Source organism: Crassostrea angulata, unplaced genomic scaffold (assembly GCF_025612915.1).
Source record: "Crassostrea angulata isolate pt1a10 unplaced genomic scaffold, ASM2561291v2 HiC_scaffold_134, whole genome shotgun sequence".
In the NCBI taxonomy this organism is placed as follows: Eukaryota; Metazoa; Mollusca; class Bivalvia; order Ostreida; family Ostreidae; genus Magallana; species Magallana angulata.
Genome location: NW_026441689.1, coordinates 1 through 22,182, shown reverse-complemented (window position 1 = coordinate 22,182; position 22,182 = coordinate 1). Strand labels below are relative to the sequence as shown.

At 34.3% G+C, this 22,182-nt stretch overlaps 2 protein-coding genes, 1 long non-coding RNA gene and 1 pseudogene across 3 annotated transcripts; 2 read left to right on the top strand and 2 right to left on the bottom strand.

Moving 5' to 3' along the window:
- Window positions 1-722: 722 nt before the first annotated feature.
- On the bottom strand, window positions 723-3,156 carry LOC128169453 (uncharacterized). The gene is made up of 4 exons (XR_008241536.1): window positions 2,996-3,156; window positions 2,663-2,781; window positions 1,631-1,752; window positions 723-920 (listed from the first exon to the last, which is right to left on the bottom strand). It is a non-coding gene; the product is annotated as an uncharacterized LOC128169453 (long non-coding RNA).
- An 856-nt stretch (window positions 3,157-4,012) lies between these two features.
- LOC128169452 (uncharacterized) lies at window positions 4,013-5,407 on the top strand. The gene is made up of 3 exons (XM_052835594.1): window positions 4,013-4,076; window positions 4,460-4,673; window positions 5,160-5,407. The coding sequence occupies exons 2-3, from the start codon at window positions 4,565-4,567 to the stop codon at window positions 5,375-5,377; spliced, it is 327 nt and encodes a 108-aa protein (XP_052691554.1). The 5' UTR covers window positions 4,013-4,076; window positions 4,460-4,564; the 3' UTR covers window positions 5,378-5,407.
- Window positions 5,408-10,590: 5,183 nt separating this feature from the next.
- LOC128169450 (uncharacterized) lies at window positions 10,591-12,428 on the bottom strand. Its single transcript, XM_052835593.1, has 4 exons — window positions 11,701-12,428; window positions 11,506-11,583; window positions 11,230-11,322; window positions 10,591-10,980 (listed from the first exon to the last, which is right to left on the bottom strand). Exons 1-4 carry the CDS (start codon window positions 11,823-11,825, stop codon window positions 10,779-10,781), a joined length of 498 nt encoding a protein of 165 aa, XP_052691553.1. The 5' UTR covers window positions 11,826-12,428; the 3' UTR covers window positions 10,591-10,778.
- A 284-nt stretch (window positions 12,429-12,712) lies between these two features.
- On the top strand, window positions 12,713-16,231 carry LOC128169449 (paternally-expressed gene 3 protein-like; annotated as a pseudogene).
- The last annotated feature ends 5,951 nt before the right edge of the window (window positions 16,232-22,182 follow it).

Below are 22,182 nucleotides of genomic sequence, written 5' to 3'. Positions count from 1 at the left end.
ATATTGTATTGTAAATACAAGCTTCAACATTTACTTTTTAAATCATTGCAAATTTTATTCCTTATGACGTATTAAAATAAATAATACAAATATATTACCGGTACATCCATTACATTCCACTCATATCATGGAAATCAAATACATTATCCCAGCATTAAGGAGACCAAGCCTTTTGTTTTCTAATCTGTATTGAATGAAATGAAAACTGTTGTGAGCTGGGGGTTTTCTTCAATCTCAAAAGATGTGTAGCATTCTACCTAATAAAAATACAGCAAAAGTCTTATAAGCTTTTAGAAGGAAGTGAAAATAGCACTTATATATTTTAGATTATACATAGCATAAAATTTAGTGCCCCATATTATTTAATTTAATTTAATTTGTTACCGATTCGATTATTGACCGATCATCAGTTGGCAAGAGACAACCAATTCTGCTGATTAATTGATCACGATTTTTAACCTATTTAACAACACTAACAGAAGTTTTAGGCTTGTTTTTCAATAAAAACATATAAATTATCTATTCTGATACTTTTTAAATTCTTGAGAAAAACCTATTTTTTTAGATTAGTTTAAAACAAATCAATGTACGAAAAATGCAAAAACAAAACCAAAGCCAGATAACAATATATCCAAAGCCTGGTTGTAAATCACTAAACTCTCTCTTAATAATTATTTTTTGTGTATAATTAATCCAACCATTTTCCTACCTTGCTGCGCCACCGCAAGTTTTTCCCATCACAACCATAGTCATATACATGAAGTATCTCTTCCCCAACCACAATGTCTCTCTTAGCAAACAATCATAGGTATTCCCTTCCATTAAACACTCTGAGTTTATGGTGGAGTTTGCATCGTCCTTGCCATCATTTACAAACTGGCAGATACATGTATGGTTGTTCACTCCTGACAGCATCAATACTACAGTGTACATAAAAAGAAATCAAACCTTAAATAAGAAGCATATAATTACTGGTATTTTTGCTTGACTTAATTAGAATTGTTTATAGTTATTTCTAGAAACATTACTGCCATACATAAATGTTAAAATATTACATTTAGCTGCAGGTCTGGATCCAAATCATCGCAGTGCAATGCACGAACAATATATAGTACGAACATTTTACAACATTTTGTATACTCGCAAGAGTGTAGGTGCATGATTGTTAAAGTTGACATAAGATGAATCGCTGCTGTAGAGAGAGAGAGAGAGAGAGAGAGAGAGAGTTGAATGTGATAATAGTCTACCATATATCATATGTGCATGTTCTAGTGAGAACATACATTAAATTGGTAAACAACAAAATATGTACAACCATCGACCATTTCTAATGCTATCATGTATGAAACATGTCATGTTATTCTAATAAATCAACAATTACAGGGGGAAGGGCGCCCCGGGTGCGCATAAACATTGAAATTAATACAAGTATCAAAAAGTAGTTTTAAAAGTGTTGCTACATTGGTCATGCTTCTGGATTGAATGTTCTTGAGAGCACATTGTGCACAACGCTGTGTAATCAAGACATACATGTTTTGCCTGGTCAACAGATCACACTCAGCCCAACGGTAATCTGCAGACACATTGTTTACATTATTATTAATCATCAAAAGCCAAAAATTTTACAAACCTGATAATATCCGAAAAGCCAAACGAGAGTGATACTATGATGTCACATTTGTAAATGTGGGTCACAATTGTAAATGTGGGGTGAGCATCCCGGTTGTAAACATGGAGGCCTGACTATCTTACCTATAATAAGTCAATTCGTACATAGAATAGTCGGCTATCTTTCCACTATACAAGTGAAAAAGAGCAACTGATCTTAATTTGCTTTTAATTCATTTAGGTAACAAGGGGTACATGTACATATATCTACATTACGTACATAATTAATTTAAAACAATATTACTGGTACATATAACTGTAATATAGAAAATTCTTCACGTCGATCTATTTACATAAAGCGACATTCTTCGGTTAACTTTTCTGTCCATTTTCAATAAACTAGCTATATAATTACAGGGTTTTTTCAGCCTTTTTTTATTTTGAAAATGCCATTTTTTTTGGAATTGGGAAAATTGTACAATGTATCAACAATTTCATGCAGTTGGGAGAAATCATATGTTGCATACATCATGATTTCTGAATTTATTATCATAATGGAAAATCAAAGAGCTAGACTTTAATTGAATAGAATCTAATTAACTTCACAATATAGATATATGTATAATATTCCTATATTTAGTTATAAGAACAAGTCTTTTTTACTGAAATAAACACCTTCAACACTGGTCATAAAAGTATTACATTATTAAGAATTTATCAACATCCCCTTTTAAATTGAGAATGTATTTTTCTGTTTGAAATATTTCATAACATTTACCTTTCACTTTTATATCAGTCTAGTGTGTGTAAAAAAAAAAAAAAAAAAACATGTACCATTTACAGTACTGTACTGTATACCACAAAATAACGATGTTTTAGAAAAACAGAGGAAAATCGGATTAAAAGTTGGCGATGTTTACAGCGTGTTTTGAAACTTTTATGACTGCAGTTTTGCTAAATGGGTTTAATCATTTGTTAATACTGAACATTTATGGACATTCTGGTTATTTTACGAAGTATTTTTTGATAAGAAATAAACATAAGAACTATTTACCAGTTGGGGAAAAATACTGCTATACTAATTGGGATCATAATTTGGACAGCTGCTGAAGTGAACTTATTTCCAATTGGGAATGGGGACGACTTTTGCTCCGGAGAAGGTACTGATAAATCCTTGATCTACATATTACATCAAACGTACAGTGGAAATGAATATCATGCTTTTATTGTTAACTTCGTTTCGAATGTCCTCGAAGATTAATCAACATTTGGTGTAAAATAGTCAAGTTGCACACATTATCGCCCTATTTTATTTGAATATTTAAAAAAAAAACTTCATAAAAACATTACTTTGTTCAATTGTGGTAGGATTATCAAAAGTACTTACCATAAAATGGCTTTGATTCCTAAAAGGCAACACGCTGGCGTAAAAAGGTCCAATGTTTTAACCCGAGACGTTCCGAGAGTACTCGGAACAAATGGCGGAGAGCACTTGCCAAATGTTCAAACATGGTCAAGAAATTAACGACTTTTTTTCTAGTTAGGCTTTATACATAAAAAGTGAAAAAGTATTTTGAAAACAACTTCATTTAGAATAAATAAAGGCTAAACAAATTATATATGTTAGATTTTTTGCAATATTGCAAGTTTTCGTTGGTCTCCTAAATGCAGAAAAATAGTCATTGCTAATTATACGATGGAGGCAGATTGAATTCCTTTTTACGAAAAAATATAGACAAAAGGCAACTATTGGATGTCAAATAATAGACACATTGATGCATTTTAGGCAAAGACACACCGTTCATTCATTTAAAGATAAGCCAATTACATTTTAGACAAGGTCAAAATAATACGGAGACCAAAATATGTCTCCCTAATCTACCGGTCTCCCTAATAAAGATAAAATAATACAATCGGACTACCAAATGCATAAGTCAGGTATATATATATATATATATATATATATATATATATATATATATATATATATATATATATATGCAATTATTTCATTTATAGTTTGAATGTGGTTAAATTAGATTAAATTGGTTTGGATACATTAAGTTTTACATGTAGTTGTTAATTATTATATTTTACAGTTACCACCAAAGTGTACACATCCAGATGTATTGACACCAATAAAGATTGAGGACACTAAGGAAGTTAATGTAGATATGGTACACATGAATATTTTTATTTTAAAATCATCAATGGTGAATTATTTTATCCTAATATATCACTTGTACTGTATGTGTAATTTGGTTAAATCACTGACAATCAAGAATATGCATAAAGATAATCAGCTTTCCTTATTTTTGATTATGTATTTCATGATTTTAATTAGAACCTCATTGATAAAATAATTGTGCATTTTAATTGAAAGTTTTATTTTTATACCGGAAGAAAAAGATGAAATTTGGAAAACTGATGATCACCTGGAGATATTTTCTGATGAAGATTCAGTGGGTGTAAGTATCTGTGATGACTATACTTGAATTGATTACAACTTTGGTCGTGGTGTACTTATAAAGCATTGCAAAATCAACTCATCATTTAATTAACTTTTACTATCAAAACACTAATCATTTATTATATGAATAAAATGTACGACATAAATTACTTGTTTAATTTTTATTGGGCAATATTCACTTGACATGTACTAACAACATATTTATGATAAAACCTACCAGGTAAATGGATGTTAGTTTAAATCAAGTTAATATATATGTATGAAACTGTTTACAATTTGTTAACAATGTTGATTAAATTACACTTATTCAGTAGTTGTAGTAAAAATATAGCTCTAGTTATAGATTTTTGGTTGTAAAACTGATTTTCTTAATTTTGCCAGCTTCTTGGTTCTCAACCATCATCACAATCCTCATCTTGGAGTGAAGAAAATAACAACACTCTAGATATTTTCAATAAGGCTGTAACTTTGCTTGGACATGGGAAGATGAGCCCACTTAAATTCAAAGTACATCAGAGGCTGGACAGCCTTAAGCCCTCCACTACAAGATTGCTTAAGAGAAAAGCCACAGAAGCAGTCAATTTAGTTCTTGAGAGTATGTTTTATTTCTTTTTTGCTCTATTAAGACTCTCTCTCTCCCCCCCCCCCTCTCTCTCTCTATCTCTCTCTCACAGAATCTCTAATAGGACTATCTCTCTCTCTCTCTCACTGACTCAGACTGTTTGTCTTTCTCTTATTGGCTCAGACTGACTCTCTCTCTCTCTCTCTCTCTCTCTCTCTCTTATATATATATTTTAACTTTGAACTGATTCATATAATATCCTATCTCTCTGTGAATCAAGATTTATTCTCTCTCTCTCTCTCTATCTCTCTCTAAAATAGTAGTAGTATCTCTCTATCTTATGGTGACTTTAGATCTGTCTTTCTTTGTCTCTTTTTCTTTCTCTCAAAAATTTTATTCATTTATATATAAAATCCATACTAGTAGTAGTACATGTATATCTCTATCTTACAATGACTCGATATTTGTCTCTCTGTTTCTCTTTGTCTCTCCATATTTACAGTTTTTTATTTATTTTAGGTATAGCTCCAGGACAGGGAAATGAATTGTTAAAGCTCATTCACGAGCCAGAGCAGCAGCAAGAAACAAGCTCTAGCAAACTTGATCAACTTGTTGTTAAACTGTACTGTGAAAGCACAGACAAGGCTGTTAAGAAACGACTGTTGTCCATGATTGCTTGCTCTCATACAAAAAACAGCTTCAGCAGATCATTCCCTCAGTCACCATGCATGGTATAAATGAGGCAAGGAAACATGCTGTTGAACATACTGAAGGTATAGTAATTCACTTTCATCACTTTATGACTTGCACATGTATTGAATGTGTGTGTTATATTCATGCCAATGTGTGCTTTAAGAACATTATAAGTGTAATTCATTATTAGCTAGAATAATGATAAATATTTCTAGATTTTTTAATTCCTTAATTTGATTGCTTCATTTTGTGCCCAAATAACTTGTGAATAAAAACATGTTGAGAATTAGCTTTGTTAATAACATTTAATCCATTTATTACAGGTGCTGAGGTTCCTAAACAGAAACCAGTATTTCATAAGAAAATTGATCTCATGAAATTGGACAATGCACTGGATTTTATCTTCAATCCAGCATTTCATCAGGTATCTATTACATATTTGTTTTGTATGTATCATGCAGTTCTTTGCAATTATGTACCTCAATGTAATGATAAATCTGTATCCGGTCATGCAAATTAAGGTTTCACTCATGATTTCACTTTGTGTATTGGCAGCTCTCTGTGTCTGCAAAAATAATCATGATTCTCTTTAACCAAAACCATTGGCAAAATGATTAATTAATATATTCATTTCAATTGAACTCCTTAAGTGCAATTCAATAAAATACGAAAATACAATTATAACATGTATTTCATGTATTTCAATTATGATAATTCAGATCATGAACGATGATCAAATAAATGTACTATAAACCAAGTACTATCCTTGTGTGATAAATATTCCTGAGTTCCAATGATTGCATAAAGTGGTATGGTACCATTTAAACAAGTTTAAACTTTTATTAATATATACTTATTAGAATACAGTTACCGGCCAAACATGCCTGTGAAAAAAATGTGACTACTTGTTTGCGGGGATTAAAGAGGTCACCCCCCCCAAAAAAAAATGATGGGGATAATAATTGGTTTACAGTAATTAAACAATCAAACATGTGCAATTGTAATTTTTGCAATTTCATTTATTCATGAACTCATAATACTTTAAATTGTGTAATTAAATATTGATATTACATGTGTAGCAGAGCAAAAAAGTGCAAGACCTAACTAGTATATATAACTTATATTAAACAGGTTTCCTCTGTTGGTACTAAAGAGATGAGACTAGAGGATGGCAGCATTGTGTCCATTCCAGAGGTGGTCAGAACAGTCTGGCACTCAACTCTGATCAAACACAGGGCGAAAAACCATCTTTAAGCAAGTCCTTAAAGGTGACTTAAAGGAGCTTAAGAAACCCCTGGAACTAACACAGAATATACAAGATATACACAGCAGTTGTGTCGTGTGCCCAGGTGCATGTTTGTGTATATCTAATTAAAGTCTATTGTTTGTCCAACTTAAGAAAACCCCTGGAACTAACACAGAATATACAAGATATACACAACAGGTGTGTCGTGTGCCCAGGTGCACGTCAGGGTTTCTAAAGGCGTTGAATCTTAGTATGTACGAGTATACGATAAGTCTAGTGAATAAAAGTTAATTTACATTTGTAATTCATTTTCAAAGTATTATTTCCTAGCTCTGGGTTTCAAAGATGTTACGTCTACAAATTAACGATACATGTATGTAAGAGTAAAATCTTGAGGCTAATTAATTAATGTACCGGTGATCATAAATAGGGGTTGATTATTTAAATATATGTATAAGGGTAAATATGTCAAATTTACCCGGCCTGGCACATCATACAATTGTATGTACAAGTCATTTGCAATTGCCACATGCAGTAAATACGTCACCGGTAATTGGTAATTTTGTTTGTTATAGAATTGATAGTTTAAAAATCATGTACATGTACATACAATTACATGTAAATATTTAAACATATTGGAACGGCGCCGCGATCATGAAAACCGGGAAATTGCAGGAAATTGAACAAATACCCTAATAGTATCAATGCATTTAATAAAAGAAATGATTTCATTTTCTTTCTTACATTTTTATAGCTATAAATTAGATGAACGTATATCTACTCGGTTTAAATTTATTAACTAAGAAAGCCTACTATAGTGAACCTAACGGTTTCCATTTAGGTATAAAATAATTTTGTTCACTGAAGACCAAGTTCCGTATTTCATTCTAAATACATGCATGCATGTAATTTATAAATTAGATATAATTGATTGTTACAAACTGAATGGTTTGTCAAAATCTTTTCAAGTAAACACATTCAATACAGTGATTCAATATCCACTGATATATAGGATATAAAAACGCTCATATATATGTAAGTAGCCGTGGCGCAGAGGATGTGTGGTGATGATAATAAAAGATAAAAAAAAAAAAAATGTGTGGTGATGCTAGTAAGCTAAGGGTCCCGGGTTCAATTCTTGCCGTGGCCGGTTTTTTTTTGTGGTTTTTTTTTTCATTTTTCTTTTTAGAACAAAAACCGTTTTAATACCTTTTCTTTCATAAAGTTAATACATTTTGTTGGAAATTAAGCACAATATTGAATTAAATTTTTTTTAATGGCTTAAAGGTTGGCTTAACGGTAGCTTAAAGGTGGCTTAAAGGTGGCTTAAAGAAGTTTGGACATTAAGGACCTATAAGTTGTCCTTAAAGGTGGCTTAAAGATAGTCTTTAAGCTGCCTTTAAGCCATCTTTACGCTTTCTTTAAGCCACCTTTAAGCAATACTTATAGCTTAAAGGTAGCTTAAAGGTGGCTTAAAGATCGTCTTTAAGCTACCTTTAAACACCTTTAAGCTATCTTTAAGGAGGACTTAAAGATGGTCATTCATCCTGTGAAACTCTATCTGGCATATTGTGAGAAGACAGAATTTATTCCTCTGTCTAGGTCTACATTGTTCCATATTCTTCGAGTTTGTCCCGCTTCAAGGCGCACAAATCTGAAGGGTCTGGACAATATAACAGCAGATGGAGAGTGCTCATATGATGTGCTTCTATCAGTAGTTGCAGGTTTGTAAAGTTTATTTTTCATGAAAGACAATACGTGTATATAGATTAAATTGCTAAATTCTCCTCAGCTTCCTGTAGAATTTATACCATAGTTCTTTGATATTGACTTTTTACACTTACGGTATGTGATGGAAATGTCACCAATCAAGGGAATGCTAAATGCACATGTATCTGTAACAAATTCTCATAACCAAAAGCGTGTTTCAAACAGTAAAGACATTCATATCCTCTACTCTTACGGTGATTATCGGTAATATAATTACATTACAACATGTATTATGACTTCATTATGTACTGTATTGTAGATGTGGAAAAGTACATAACAGATGGATTATTGCTAATGGAACTGAAGGAATGCAAAGAATCCTTGGCATCCAGTAGAATTTATATGAAAACAGATTTTAAAATGCATTTGAAATAGGTATTTAATTGCAATGTATTAAAATAATATGTTTTATTGCTGTTATATTCAATATGACTTACACTTTATCAATGTAAAATTAAGTGGCAAGTTTAAATGGGACTTTTTTAAATAAAATATAATATCAGATTTGATCCATTTTTGTTATTCATAATGGACTTGCTTTACTGAGGTAATTTAATTTAAATCAATTATTTTTTCTCTTTCAATGCAGACTGACCACTGCAGTGATCATTGCATTAACCATGCTCTAAGTGATCCGCTTGACATTCAGTTCCAGCAAGCATGTACTGACCACCAACATGATGTTGGTTGCGACCAATTACTTCCAAAAGCAGTTTTAAATTTGAAGGAAATCCTGAGCAATCTTGCAGGTAATTTGCTATTAATGAATAATTCTTATCAATTTGATAAGATTTGAAAGTGAAACATGGCACTGAGTGTATACTAAAAATATTGAATTTTTTTCGATTGAGTTTGATTTTAAAATAATGATTAATTTGACAGATCTTTCCCCCAGAGAAGAATTGTTTATGGATATTGATGCAGCAGTAACAAAGATTCTTCAATGGAAAAGCCACATAATTAGAACTATCAATCAGGATACTGCTAGGACACACACACTGGAAGATCTCCAGCCTGGTGATATTCTTATTATTATGGACTGGGCCATGAAATTCTTACCAATTACATTTAGATAAAAACAGAGCGACTGGTATGGCCAGAAGGGCATAAATTGGCACGTGTCTGTGTGCATTTACAAGGATGAAAACTCAAATTTAAAGGTGAGATTAGTGTGAACAATGTAATGTGTTAATTCTATGGCTATAGGATCTCTCATGATTTTTGATGGATTAAATGATATTGTTTGACAATAAGTTGCATTTTTACTTTCCAAGCAGCATTGCCAATGGGTTAATAAGCATGCACACACAATCAGTTCAATCTGATCGAATAAAAGTCATGTACAATGTACATTTGCAAATCAATATAAAATGACTTACAATGTAGTGATGCATTATGAAATCATGCATGCAGCATAAAAATACACATTGTTATATAAAGAATTTTAGGTCTACTTAATCTTTTAATGCATTACAAACTCATGTTAAGTTTTTTTGTTTTTAGCATAGAAGTAGTAAGGGGGACAGAGTGCAGTCACTCTGCAGTCAGGATGACGTCATGGGTTTTCCCCAGGGATGACGTCATGGGTTTTCCCCAGGGATGACGTCATGGTTTTCCCCAGGGGGTAGTCTACAGTCAGGGGGTAGTCTACAGTCAAGGACTTAGCATAGCAACAATTGAAGAATGATACTATAAATATATACTATCAGGGTCACCTTAGTTCGCATAGCAACCGTTGAAGGATAATACCATAAATATCTACTATTAATATCTACTATTAGGGTCACCTTAGTCATCTGTAACCACAGCAACAGTGTAAAGTATTGCTAAAGTTAGAATTACCAAAATATTGTTTCCAGGCATGGTTTTATAACGCAGTTTTTCGTAGGGCCAGTCCTTTAATAGTCAGTATAAAAGGTGCAAAATTTGAAGCATTCCTTCACTTCACTTTTGTTTTTTGCATCAGAGGTAGCACCATTCCTCAACCTTTTACAGTAAGTAAACTATCGTTATACTTTTTACAAAGTTTTGAGATTCTCTATATCTTTTTGTTATCAGGAGACCCAGAGACAACAGAGATAGTACAAGATATTTTATTTCTCAATCAAGGGTCCCGGGGGTATTTCAATATACATAAATATACAATTTAAACATTATCTTTTTTTATAATAATATAATTAATGTGTTTTAAACAGTTATATATATGACCGATGTACATAATGTTCTCTGTGTCACTGATCATACACATAATACAAGTGTCCAGAAGAATGTCATTGATTACAAAACAATACAAAATGTGATGCTATACATGTACAAATTTAAATGGCTTAGTATGCATAAACATCATGACAAAGTGCAAGTCACAAGTTGTTATCGAAAATCGTTCACCGAGAATATATAACAGTAAACAGTACACTAACAATCAAAAACTAAAGAGTTGTGAACTTAACCCTTTTAGTGTGGTTGTCTACTTTGTTCAGTTTATCTTCAACAAAGTTGAAGATAATTTGAATTTGTTCACAATCAGACATCACCCTAGTCAATAGGGTTCTTAAAAGGTCGAACTGTGGTTTAAATTCTGGTTCTCTCATTCTTTTCTCAAGTTTACGAATTTTTCCCGGGTTTGTTCGCCTGTTGATGAAATATGAAAAATATACCTTACAGAGTGTTCAATTAATGTACATCTCACATTCCGTGATATTGATTTGCAATTCTTAAGAACTCATATTTAACCTTCGTAAATAAATTAACATTAATTATAATAAAAAATATTATAATTCAATATTGCTACTGATCGAATTGAGGTGATTAAGCATTCAAAAATAGTTCAATAACGAATATAAAATATCATTAACAAATTAAAGTGTTTATAATCATCACCTTAAGTTTGTTAATATTGAGTCCTCCACTTTGGCGTTGAACTGGCATTCCGACCAGTTGGACAGACTGTTGGAGTCGTGAGCTGGGGAATAGCTGGGATAAATCAAGTGTCAAAAATTTATTACTGAATCCTAAGACACGACAATACTTTTGAAATTACATTAAAATGACATATAATAATCCATTTACTCTGATGAGTTTGATCGAAACTTATTCATTTTTAAATACTACAAGTAGTGCTACGATGATCGAGAAAAATATTAGTCTAATACGTACCCTTCAAAAGGGACGTGTGATGTACTGTCGGTTTCTGCTTTCTGATTTTTCTTACTTTCTGGGGTAGGAGTGGAAGGCCTTTAAAAAATATAACACACTTTCTGATTCCACTTAACACATTAATATTTGTATGAAAGTAGACATATTAAAATCAAGCCAAAGAAAGATAACTCTATCAAAATCTGTTCAACTCACCGCTTTGCCAGGCCCTCCATTTCTAACTCATCCCCCATTTTCATCCAAATTTGTTCGAACTCGTCAAACGATTTTGCTGAGCTAGTCGCTTCGCTGTCAATATAGAAAGTTTGTGTGCAACCCATAAATGATTTGATGACAAGTTTATTATATTAAAAAAACTTATAGATATATCAAATTTAGACCTTTTTCAGTAAAGTTTAAATAACCATTAATATTGCTTTAATTTGAAAAAAAAAAATAAAACAACTGTAGGATAAGGGAAAATGAACATTACTTAAAAATTTATTTGATTTTTGTGTTATGAAGTGAGAGAAAAATTATGAACAGATTCCTTTAAAAGTTAGTATACCAAAATTTGTTCTCTTAAAATTTGATAAGTTATTATTTCACTAGCTTTATTTAATTTTGAAACGATTATCTAAAAAAATTACTTACAGAAACTGTAGATATTCTTCAGCCATTTTCTCAAGATAATAACGTTAAGCAAAACTCCGTTGTATTTATATGTCTTGAATGAAAAATTCGGTGAGGGAATGAGGAAATAAAACAAAAAAATTAAGCGGGTTGGGAATGTTTACCACCCCAATCAGCGCTTTCTTCGTGGGTACGAGTTAAAGGATTTGACGGGTCAAAGAAAAAGTACATCACGATAATGACGTAGATGCTCTACCCCATTAACTGAATTATATTCCCTTTTTAAAAACACCGCTGTGTCGTGACATATCTGCGCGACACACAGGACAGGAGTGATCTGCGCATTACCCTAGGGTCTCTGATTAAGTGATATTGTGTTAATATTGCTTTAATTTGAAAAAAAAAAGAAATCAACTGCATGTAGGATAATTATCATTACTTAAAAATTTATTTGATTTTTGTTTTACGAAGTGAGAGAATGTACATGTACACTACATTAAAGGGTGATATTTAACCCCCCCCCCCTCCCCAAAAAAAAAAACGCTGTAAATTATTTATACCCACCGATATTAAGTGACAATGAAATTACTTCCAAATAGTTTGTTGTGAACAAATATTTTTTTTCTATTTTACTGATAAACTTACAAGAAAGCTTTCAACACTGTAGCGCATTTAGTCGATATTTAAAATTTACCTTTGATAAATGCAAGAAACCTACACATGCAAGAAACCTGACTTATTCGTGTATGTAAACGCATACTTGTAAAGGAAAATAACAAATTAAGGCTTATAATATAGTAATTGTATAATTCACAGGGCCTCAGTAATTAAAAAAAATAATAGTCACTGTCTCGCATGTAAATGTGTGAGATTGTTTAACACACAAATGCTTTGAAACTCTTTCAACACTAAATAAATATAATTATCCCTACATACGAGAACCATTGTTTTTAGTTCCCTCAGTATCTGTTTCCCTTATTTTGATTTGTAATCAGTTAAAATGCTTATAAGGGCGTTATTAGACAAATCGCGCGAAATCAGGGTGGCCTAAAGGTCACATGATGATGATGACGTTGAAAAGTCCGTGCAGAATTCGCGCCGTTGATGTTAAGATGGAAGGAGGGAAGCGAACATCACATGCAGCAGCTAGGCTGATATGCATAATATTCATTGTCATTATTGAGTTCTACACATGTGTTGAAACTAGATGTCCGAGATGTCCGTCCAGTCATGGTTTGGTCAATTGCGCTCTCTACGTACAAAGCAACTGTGTTGCCGTCGATGTCAATGTCCAGATACGCGAAATTCGGGTTGCAAAGTGCGATGTAACCATTGTCGTCAACGGAAAGGCGCCGTTTCCAGTAGTGCGGAGCAAACATGGAACTCAATGCCATGATCATGAATTCGGTAAGTAAATTATGTACATATCTATACATTGCGGAATATGGGTAAGGGGGGGGGGGGGGTGGTTCAAATTAAAATGTTTTGACCCTTTAATTTCTCATTTATGACCTGTAAGTCGTTAATTGTCTTAATATGGACTGGTCTGGTAATTTTGAGTGATTTTTAAAAGGAGGGGGCTTATAGGGAACGATTCGTAGACTTTAAAATTATCGTGAGAAAAATTAGAACACGTGATTTAATCAGCCAATCAAATCGTTGTATCTTTACTATGGAATGTGTTTATGTAGTAAATGATAAAAAGAAGGGGAGGGGTCATCTCACAAGTCGTTCTTTTTTTAAAAATATATTTCCGGTAGTTACAGTTTCTGTAATTCTGTGATTCAATTTGCCTTGTACATGTCATGTATTTCACGCAATTTTGTAAAAAAACGTGTGAATACCTTCCTTTAAATATTAAAAGAACAATGTATATTTTATAAGTACATTAGCCCCAATCCGTTTCACAAAGATATTTTTTCTGTGTATGGTTAATGTAGCTATATAGAGTAGCCTGGGGGTAAATATCTACTGTGTATACATAAACTATAGGGTGATTTCACCATGCATCGGACACCTTCGGATTTTTCCCTTTGTTCGCGAATAAAATATCATCCAAATATAAATAAAACTTGTTTTAAAAGTTACAGGTTTTCCCCTTGCTTAAATATTGGAGAAAAATTTGTAAAATTGTTAAAAATGTAGAAAATAAAGCAAATTATTGAGGTGTTGAACTATTTCACCATGGATCGGACAATATTTACCAAGCATCGGACAACTATAGCAGTATAGTAGAAATTAAAAATAACAACATTTTCTGGTTTTAATGCACAAATACAAAGGTTAGGAAAAATGAGTTTATTCAATTGCTATTCAGATTTCTTTTAATGTAAATCCTCAAATCTAGTGCTTCTGTTTTAAAGAATATTTATCAAAAGGGGTTCTTTATCGTGCCAGCTCCTACAGGAATTTTAGACTAAAAAGGCTGTGTCCGTAAAACTCGATTTTTAAGTGGTCTGAGGAAAATGTTTGTATCAATTATTTTTTCAATTTTTATTTTACTTCACATTTAAAGTATATCACAAGGAATCATCTGTAACTGAGGCACCTACATCTGTAACTGAGGGACCTACATCTGTAACTGAAGGACCTACATCTGTAGCCGAGGGACCTACATCTGTAGCCGAAAGACGAGCCCCCACATTTTGGCACAGAATTCAATTGTCACTCAGTGATGTGGGAACTGGTATTAGTCATATTATTTCAATATGGTAAAAAAAGCAATTGTTAACAATGTGTTTGTTTTAAAAGAAACAAGAATTATACAAAAAATAGATCAACGAAAAAATTAGGAAAAACTCGCTTTATAAAATGTACAGAAGTATAAATATTCGAACAAATCAAAAGATGACATATTTTCTCTTTCATATATAAAACCTCTTCCCACAATAGTAATGACAACGCTACTGAAAATCTACCAACTTAACTTGTAGCTGAGGGACCTACATCTGTAGCTGAAGGACCTACATCTGTAACCAAGGGACCTACATCTGTAGCCGAGGAACCTACATCTGTTGCTGAGGGATATAGAGCTACATCTGAGCCCCCCACAAGTTGGCACAGAATTCAACAATCACTAAGTGATGTGGGAACTGGTATTAGTCATATTATTTCAATATGGTGTAAAAAAAAAAAAGCATTTGTTAACAATGTGTTTGTTTTAAAAGAAACAATTAAGGATTATACAAAAATTAGATCAACGAAAAAATTAGGAAAAACTCGCTTTATAAATGTACGGAAGTATACATTACTTAAATTGTGCTAGAATTTAAATACTCTGTTGATAGTTCATGCATGTATATCTACTCTATTTTTTTTTATTTAGGATTTCTGGCTTGGGCAGTTGCAGTTACATCATTAATCATATTTTTTGGGCTGAGGAAACTTGTAAAGTTTTTGATAAATCGCTGCTGCCCGGAACTTAACATTTCGGATATACATTTGTTGTCACCATCATCATACACAACTTCAGCAGACACAGACACACCTCAACAACCTAGACAACAAGCCGCTCAGCAAGGACAACACGCCCCCGCTCCCCAGCCAGGACAACAAGCCCCCGCTGTTCAACCGGCACAACAAGCCCCCGTTCCTCAGCCAGGACAACAAGCCCCCGCTGTTCAACCGGCACAACAAGCCCCCGCTCCTCAGCCAGGACAACAAGCCCCCGCTGTTCAACCGGCACAACAAGCCCCCGCTCCTCAGCCAGGACAACAAGCCCCCGCTGTTCAACCGGCACAACAAGCCCCCGCTCCTCAGCCAGGACAACAAGCCCCCGCTGTTCAACCGGCACAACAAGCCCCCCGCTGTTCAACCGGCACAACAAGCCCCCGCTCCTCAGCCAGGACAACAAGCCCCCGCTGTTCAACCGGCACAACAAGCCCCCGCTCCCCAGCCAGGACAACAAGCCCCCGCTGTTCAACCGGCTCAACAAGCCCCCGCTCCTCAGCTAGGACAAGTCCCCGCTGTTCAACTGGGACAACAAGCCCCCGCTGTTCAACCGGCCCAACAAGCCTCCGCTCCTCAGCAAGGACAACTCGCCCCCGCTCCACAGCAGGGACCAACTACTAGAAGCAAAACAGCAAGAAAGAAACTAATGTTTGAAAGTCAGTAAGATTTAATATTTTGATGAATGTATAGTCTGTACTTTTATAAAGTATGAAAATTTGAAATTTTGATGACGTTGTATCAAGTAATTTTTTAATGAATGTACATGTAGTACAATGGTATTGTTTAATTAAGGACATTGACTCGTTATTTTTTCTGTTGTGTTTTCCTAGGGTTGCTTTTTATGGTTTTTTTGTATTTTTTTTTAATTTTTATTTTATGCGACAGTTTGTCTTTTACTTGAATACTGATGAAAGGAAAATTTTAACTCCTGTCTTTATTTGTTGATTAGTATTATGATTTACACATGACAGTGATTATTTGGTGATTTTTGCCATGCGCAATTGATGTTAAATGATGTTTAAGCCTTTTTATTTTTGTGATTTACACCTAACATTGATCATTTGCTTATTATAATTGTGATGTTTAAGTTATGACATTAGGGTTAATTGGTGTAGAACGTATTCCTATAAAATAATATTTAATATCCAATATTTATAGATTACAATCCTTAATATTATTTACCTGATATACAATGTGGGTTTTAAATATTTTTGAACATTTGTGAAGCTAGAAATTAAATTTATTGATTAAAGAAAAAGTTTGTACAAGGTTAATATTAAACATGTTTAGTGCTATTTAAAGATTTTTGTCATTAGACCAGTATTTTTGTTTACTTTGTTTTTTCCCTAATGTCATTTCTTAAAAATATGTTAAGTATTAAGAAATACTTAAAATCTATATTACAGGAATTTTGTTAATAAAAAGTATTCTATTTTGCTTTTTTTTTTATTGTTTTGAATTGAAATAAATTTAAGGTAGCTCTCTACATCAAATTTTTACTTCATGACTTGTCGCAATATTGTTAGGTAACCTTGATTTCCCTGTTCAAAGATGGACAGTTGCCTTCAATTATTTCATATGAATTTTTTAGCAATTAAGAGAGAAAATGGAAAAATAGTTTTTACTGAAAATGAAAGGTGATAGAGTTTCAAGTTTCCTCTAAAAATTATGAAATATAAATAAAGCATAACTATAAAAGTAAAATGAGATATATGTTTTTTTAAATAAAAAAAATATTTGTAAAATTAGTGCATTTTAAAAATATTTTTTAAAACTATGGTCAAAATATTTTAGACATGTTTCTATCAAGTAAAACTATTATATATAAACCATATTTTAGAAAGAAATTGGAAAAAATTAAAAATATTTAAGGAAAAATTGCTAATTTTCAAGATCAAACCGATCCCGATTAAAATTTGCCTGATCCTGATCTTAATTATTAAAAAAAACCTACTGGCACGAAAATAAATGAAGCTTCACCACCAAACTTCTTAATTATTGATAAGTTCATTCAATTTACAAAGGGTTTAATTAGTTATTAGCGTCATAACAATAAAAAAAAAATGAAGAATATTTCCATTTTTTCCCTAATTTAATTCCGATCAGGTTAGTGTCTACTTTTAAAGTAGGCTTTTTTAGCTTTATTTTTTTCTATTTTTTTTCCAATATCTTTTCAAAATATGTTTTTCTTATACTCAATGGCTGGAAATGACTTGGTTTTCAAATTAAAAAAAAATATTAAGAAAATTTGTTTCTAATTTTTAATAATTATTTTTTATTATAAAAAATACAAAGTCTTTATCGCCACTTTTAAATTATTGATAAACCTTATAATATACAATTTTTAGAAGCAATTTTAAAACTCTATCACCTCTCGTTTTCAGTCAAACCGATTTTTCAATTTTTTCTCAAAAATTACCAAAAAATTCATATAAAATAATTGAAAGCAACAGTCCGCCTTTGAACAGGGAAATCAAGGTTACCTAAAATTACTGCAACAAGTCATGAGGTAAAAATTCGATGTAGATAGCTACCTTAAGTTCAAACAGGCTTTGTTTTTCTTTTTTTAAAGTGTAGTAAAATGAATAAATTAAGGACATCATTAAATTTAATTGAATAAGTTATGATGTAATAAAGTTTTACAAATCAGTATTAATTTTTTAGAATTTTGAAGCATGCTTTACATTTATAAATATTCTGAATTTAGAATATGGCAGACAGCAGTCTATTGACAGAAATCCTCGACTCCTTGAACGACAGTGATGCTGTGCAGTTATTTGCCGCCGCAAATGGTTTAGTTGGTGATGCTGAGGTCGAGGACCGATTAAAAGAACTCAATTGGGAAAAACACATCGAAGACTTATGGCAGGAGGTTCTTTCGGAGATGGAATCCCCTGTCAAAAAAAGTCGACCTACCCTCGCTGATGGCGATCAGCCTTCAACGAGTGTACAGCTTGGGGGCGGTGAGGATAGCTCCGATTCTGAGGACACGCCAGAAAAACCTTACTACATTTGGAAGAGGGATACGAGAACCTTTAAGAAACATTGGGTACGCGATACGACATTCAAAGTCAAATTTAACGAACAGTGGCGGGGTAAGAAATTAATAGACATACAAAACAATTTGCACGACATGTTTGACGACCTGTTGTCGCAAGCCAGGGGTCACGATGCGGATCTCGGGCGAGTGGTCATCAGTCACCCGAGTCTCAACAATGCAATAGTGGTCCCGCTACAATCCTGGGAAACTCTGAATGCAGATGCTGTAATGTCAGAAATCGTAAAAGTACTCAATTCGAACGAAAGCTTACCCATAGACGAAAGCCTTTTGGTCACCATAGGATCCATCGATTTGCCCAAAGGGGGAGGTAACCCTAGAAAACTACCCATCACTTCTCTTTTCGGACCCAAAAATAGCATAGAAAGAAAAAAATCACTTTTTCATGTACAAAACGATAACAATTTATGCATGGCTATTTCCATTGGTCTGTGTTTTCTCAAAACGTGTAAAAAAGTAGACGCGGATACCTGGTCACAATTAGTGAAGAATGATTCCAATGAGGAGATGCTAGATGACGTTCTCAAACACCGTACTGTATCCAAGGCTTATTACAACAACGTCCTGAAAACGTCGAGAAAAAAAAAACAAACCGAGTTAGCGATGTGGCTGTGTCAAAGAGCAGGGGTGCCTACCTCTTAATGACATCGAGCCTTTCGAAACCTTACTCAATGTCTCTATAAACGTCGTGTCCTCTAGAGTAGGAAACAAGTTCGTCAGGGTGACAAAGGATCAGGAAAAACCTCGTCTTTATCTATATCATATCGACTCAGAAAACGAAAAACACTGGCACGGGATTGCCAGCATACAAGGGTTTTTCAAAGCGTCGTACTTTTGTCATACCTGTTTAAAACCGTATAAAGATAAATCAAAACATTCTTGTGCCACTTCTTGTGAGGTATGTTTACGCAACAACTGTCCGGAAACGGATGTCCAAATGGGCTGTCGTTCCTGTGGTCGAGTTTGTCGATCTCTAGTGTGTTTTAAAAGTCATAAAGAGCAACGAACAGTCAAAAATGAAAGTTATCCCCCTGCCTGCGACCTGTTTTACCAATGTACAAAATGTAGAGTCGTTCTGGAACGTGTGAAGCGTTCCCCCGAGTTACACGTTTGCGAAGAATGGCAGTGCCCTAACTGTCGAGAATATCAAACCGGGGAACATAATTGTTACCAGAAACCGTTTGGATCCGACATCGAAAAGCGAAACAAGAAATTCTTCTTTTACGATTTTGAGACACGGCAAGATGACGTGTTCCAATGTGAGGCGGGATACAGTCCGTCTCGTGTCAGATGTCGACATTGCGTTAAAGAGCCACGTCAGTGCGTCAACTGTAGACTGTGTCAGAACTGCCGTGATCCGTCCTGTGGTTTAATGCAACACAAAGTTAACTTTGCAGTACTACAGAGCACTTGTCATCAATGCGAAAAAGAGGAATTGGTAGAGGATGCCACCTGCAGTCATTGCGGAACACGATGTGGAAAATGCTCTCGGACACTCAAAGGAGAATACGTTTCACCGCCATGTCAAGACACGTGTGGAAAAAGGGAACTGGTGTTTTCCGGGGACTACGCCGCCGAACACTTTTGCGCTTACGTCACCAGAAAGCACTGCAAAGACTCGATTTTAATTGCACACAATGCAAAAAGTTTTGACTTGTACCCCGTTTTAGAAGTTCTCATCGACCGACACTCCATTCGACCAAGCAAAATCATATACAATGGTTCCAAGATCATGTACATGCACATAGCCCAAAAACTGAATTTAACTTTCATGGATTCTCTCAACTTTCTTCCCGTGAAATTAGCTAAAATACCAGAAGCGTTTGGTCTACAAGAACTCTGCAAAGGATACTTTCCTCATTTATTCAACACCAAAGCTCATCAAAATTACGTGGGCCCGTATCCAGACTTGCAGTACTACGGATACCAATTCCTGTCGACAAAAGAGCGAAAGAAACTAGAAGACTGGCATGCAACGAAAAAAGACGAGACGTTTCATTTTCGAGAAGAAATGTTGCAATACTGCCGCTCGGACGTCGATATCTTGCGACGGGGCTGTCTCGAATTTAGAAAGTTAATGATCGACGTGACGACCATCGAAGAAAACGTTGCACAAGCAGACGGAACGTTAAAAATACAAACTACTTATGGAGTCGACCCTTTCGATTACGTCACCATCGCAAGTGTATGCATGGGCGTATTTAAGTCTTTATTTTTGAAAGGCAAGGAAAAAATACAAATAACCAAAGACGGGGACACGAAATGGTACGACATCGAACATTTAAGAGGACTGCAAGTGGTCAACGTCGAAGAAGCATCATGGGTCTCCTTAGTCGACCTTCAACATGACGAGAACGTGCAAATAGGCAAACGACAGTTCGAGAGTCCAATAGCAGTCGTTCCCTCTCAAGGGTATACAAAACGCGATAACTACAGTAAAGTTTCGATTCAATGGTTAGAGTGGTTAATGGAAAAAAGCCGTCAGCGGGGAAACCCCATTCATATTTCACACGCTCTTAACGGAGGTGAATATCAGATTCCAGGCACGAACTACAGATGTGACGGATTTGTCCCCTCTCCAACCGGAAAAGGAACAGTTTACGAATTTTATGGTAAGACCATAAACCTACATATCTTTAACATTTACCCCCTCTCCCCCTCAATTGAAGGGGGGGGGGGGCGGCGGCGGCGGCGTATCGAGTGTTGACCATAAAATACGTTTATTGTTTTCTCTCATTTTTAACAAAAAAAAATAGGTTGTGTGTTCCACGGTTGTCCGTCTTGTTACGCCGAAGATCGTCATCATCTCAGACATCCTTCCACCAATCAGACGATCCAGGAATTATATGAAATGACGAAGAAGAGAGAACGAGAGCTCAAGGATCTAGGATACAAAGTCGTCTTTATTTGGGAACATCAATTTAAATATCAACTGGAAAAGAATGCGGCGTTACAGCAGTTCGTGTCGACATTGGATATACAGGACAGATTGGACCCACGTGATAGTTTTTTTGGTGGTCGAACTAATGCCATAAAATTACACTACAAGGCGGCGGAAGACGAAACCATTCAGTACTACGACTTTACCAGTCTTTATCCATGGACAAACAAATATTGTCGATATCCCGTTGGACATCCTACCATCGTCACGGACAATTTTCAAGACATCTCTCAGTATTTTGGACTTGCTAAAATTAAAATTTTACCCCCTAGAAATCTCTATCACCCCGTGCTTCCTTATAGTTCGAATGGAAAATTGAAGTTTCCCTTGTGTAGAACTTGCGCTGACAATGAAAATCAGAACGATTGCACGTGTTCCCTAGAGGAGAGGGCCATCACGGGCACGTGGTGTACTCCTGAAATTCAAATGGCTATGTCTAAAGGGTACACAATCTTGAATACCTACGAAGTCTATCACTTTGCCGAGTCGTCCATGTACAACGCCGACTCGTGTGAGGGGGGATTGTTTACTCAGTACGTCAACATGTTCTTAAAAATTAAACAGGAGGCGTCGGGATTTCCAGTTGATTGTAAAACGGAAGAGGCAACACGTAAAT

Excerpts from the sequence above, each read along its gene's own strand:
- LOC128169452 (XM_052835594.1), top strand. The coding sequence starts at position 4,565 with ATGAGCCCACTTAAATTCAAAGTACATCAGAGGCTGGACAGCCTTAAG. Across the intron at positions 4,674-5,159 it reads AGTCAATTTAGTTCTTGAGA|GTATAGCTCCAGGACAGGGA; the intron begins GTATGTTTTATT and ends TATTTATTTTAG.
- LOC128169450 (XM_052835593.1), bottom strand. The coding sequence starts at position 11,825 with ATGGGTTGCACACAAACTTTCTATATTGACAGCGAAGCGACTAGCTCA. Across the intron at positions 11,584-11,700 it reads ATGGAGGGCCTGGCAAAGCG|GCCTTCCACTCCTACCCCAG; the intron begins GTGAGTTGAACA and ends TATTTTTTAAAG. Across the intron at positions 11,323-11,505 it reads TCACACGTCCCTTTTGAAGG|CTATTCCCCAGCTCACGACT; the intron begins GTACGTATTAGA and ends GATTTATCCCAG.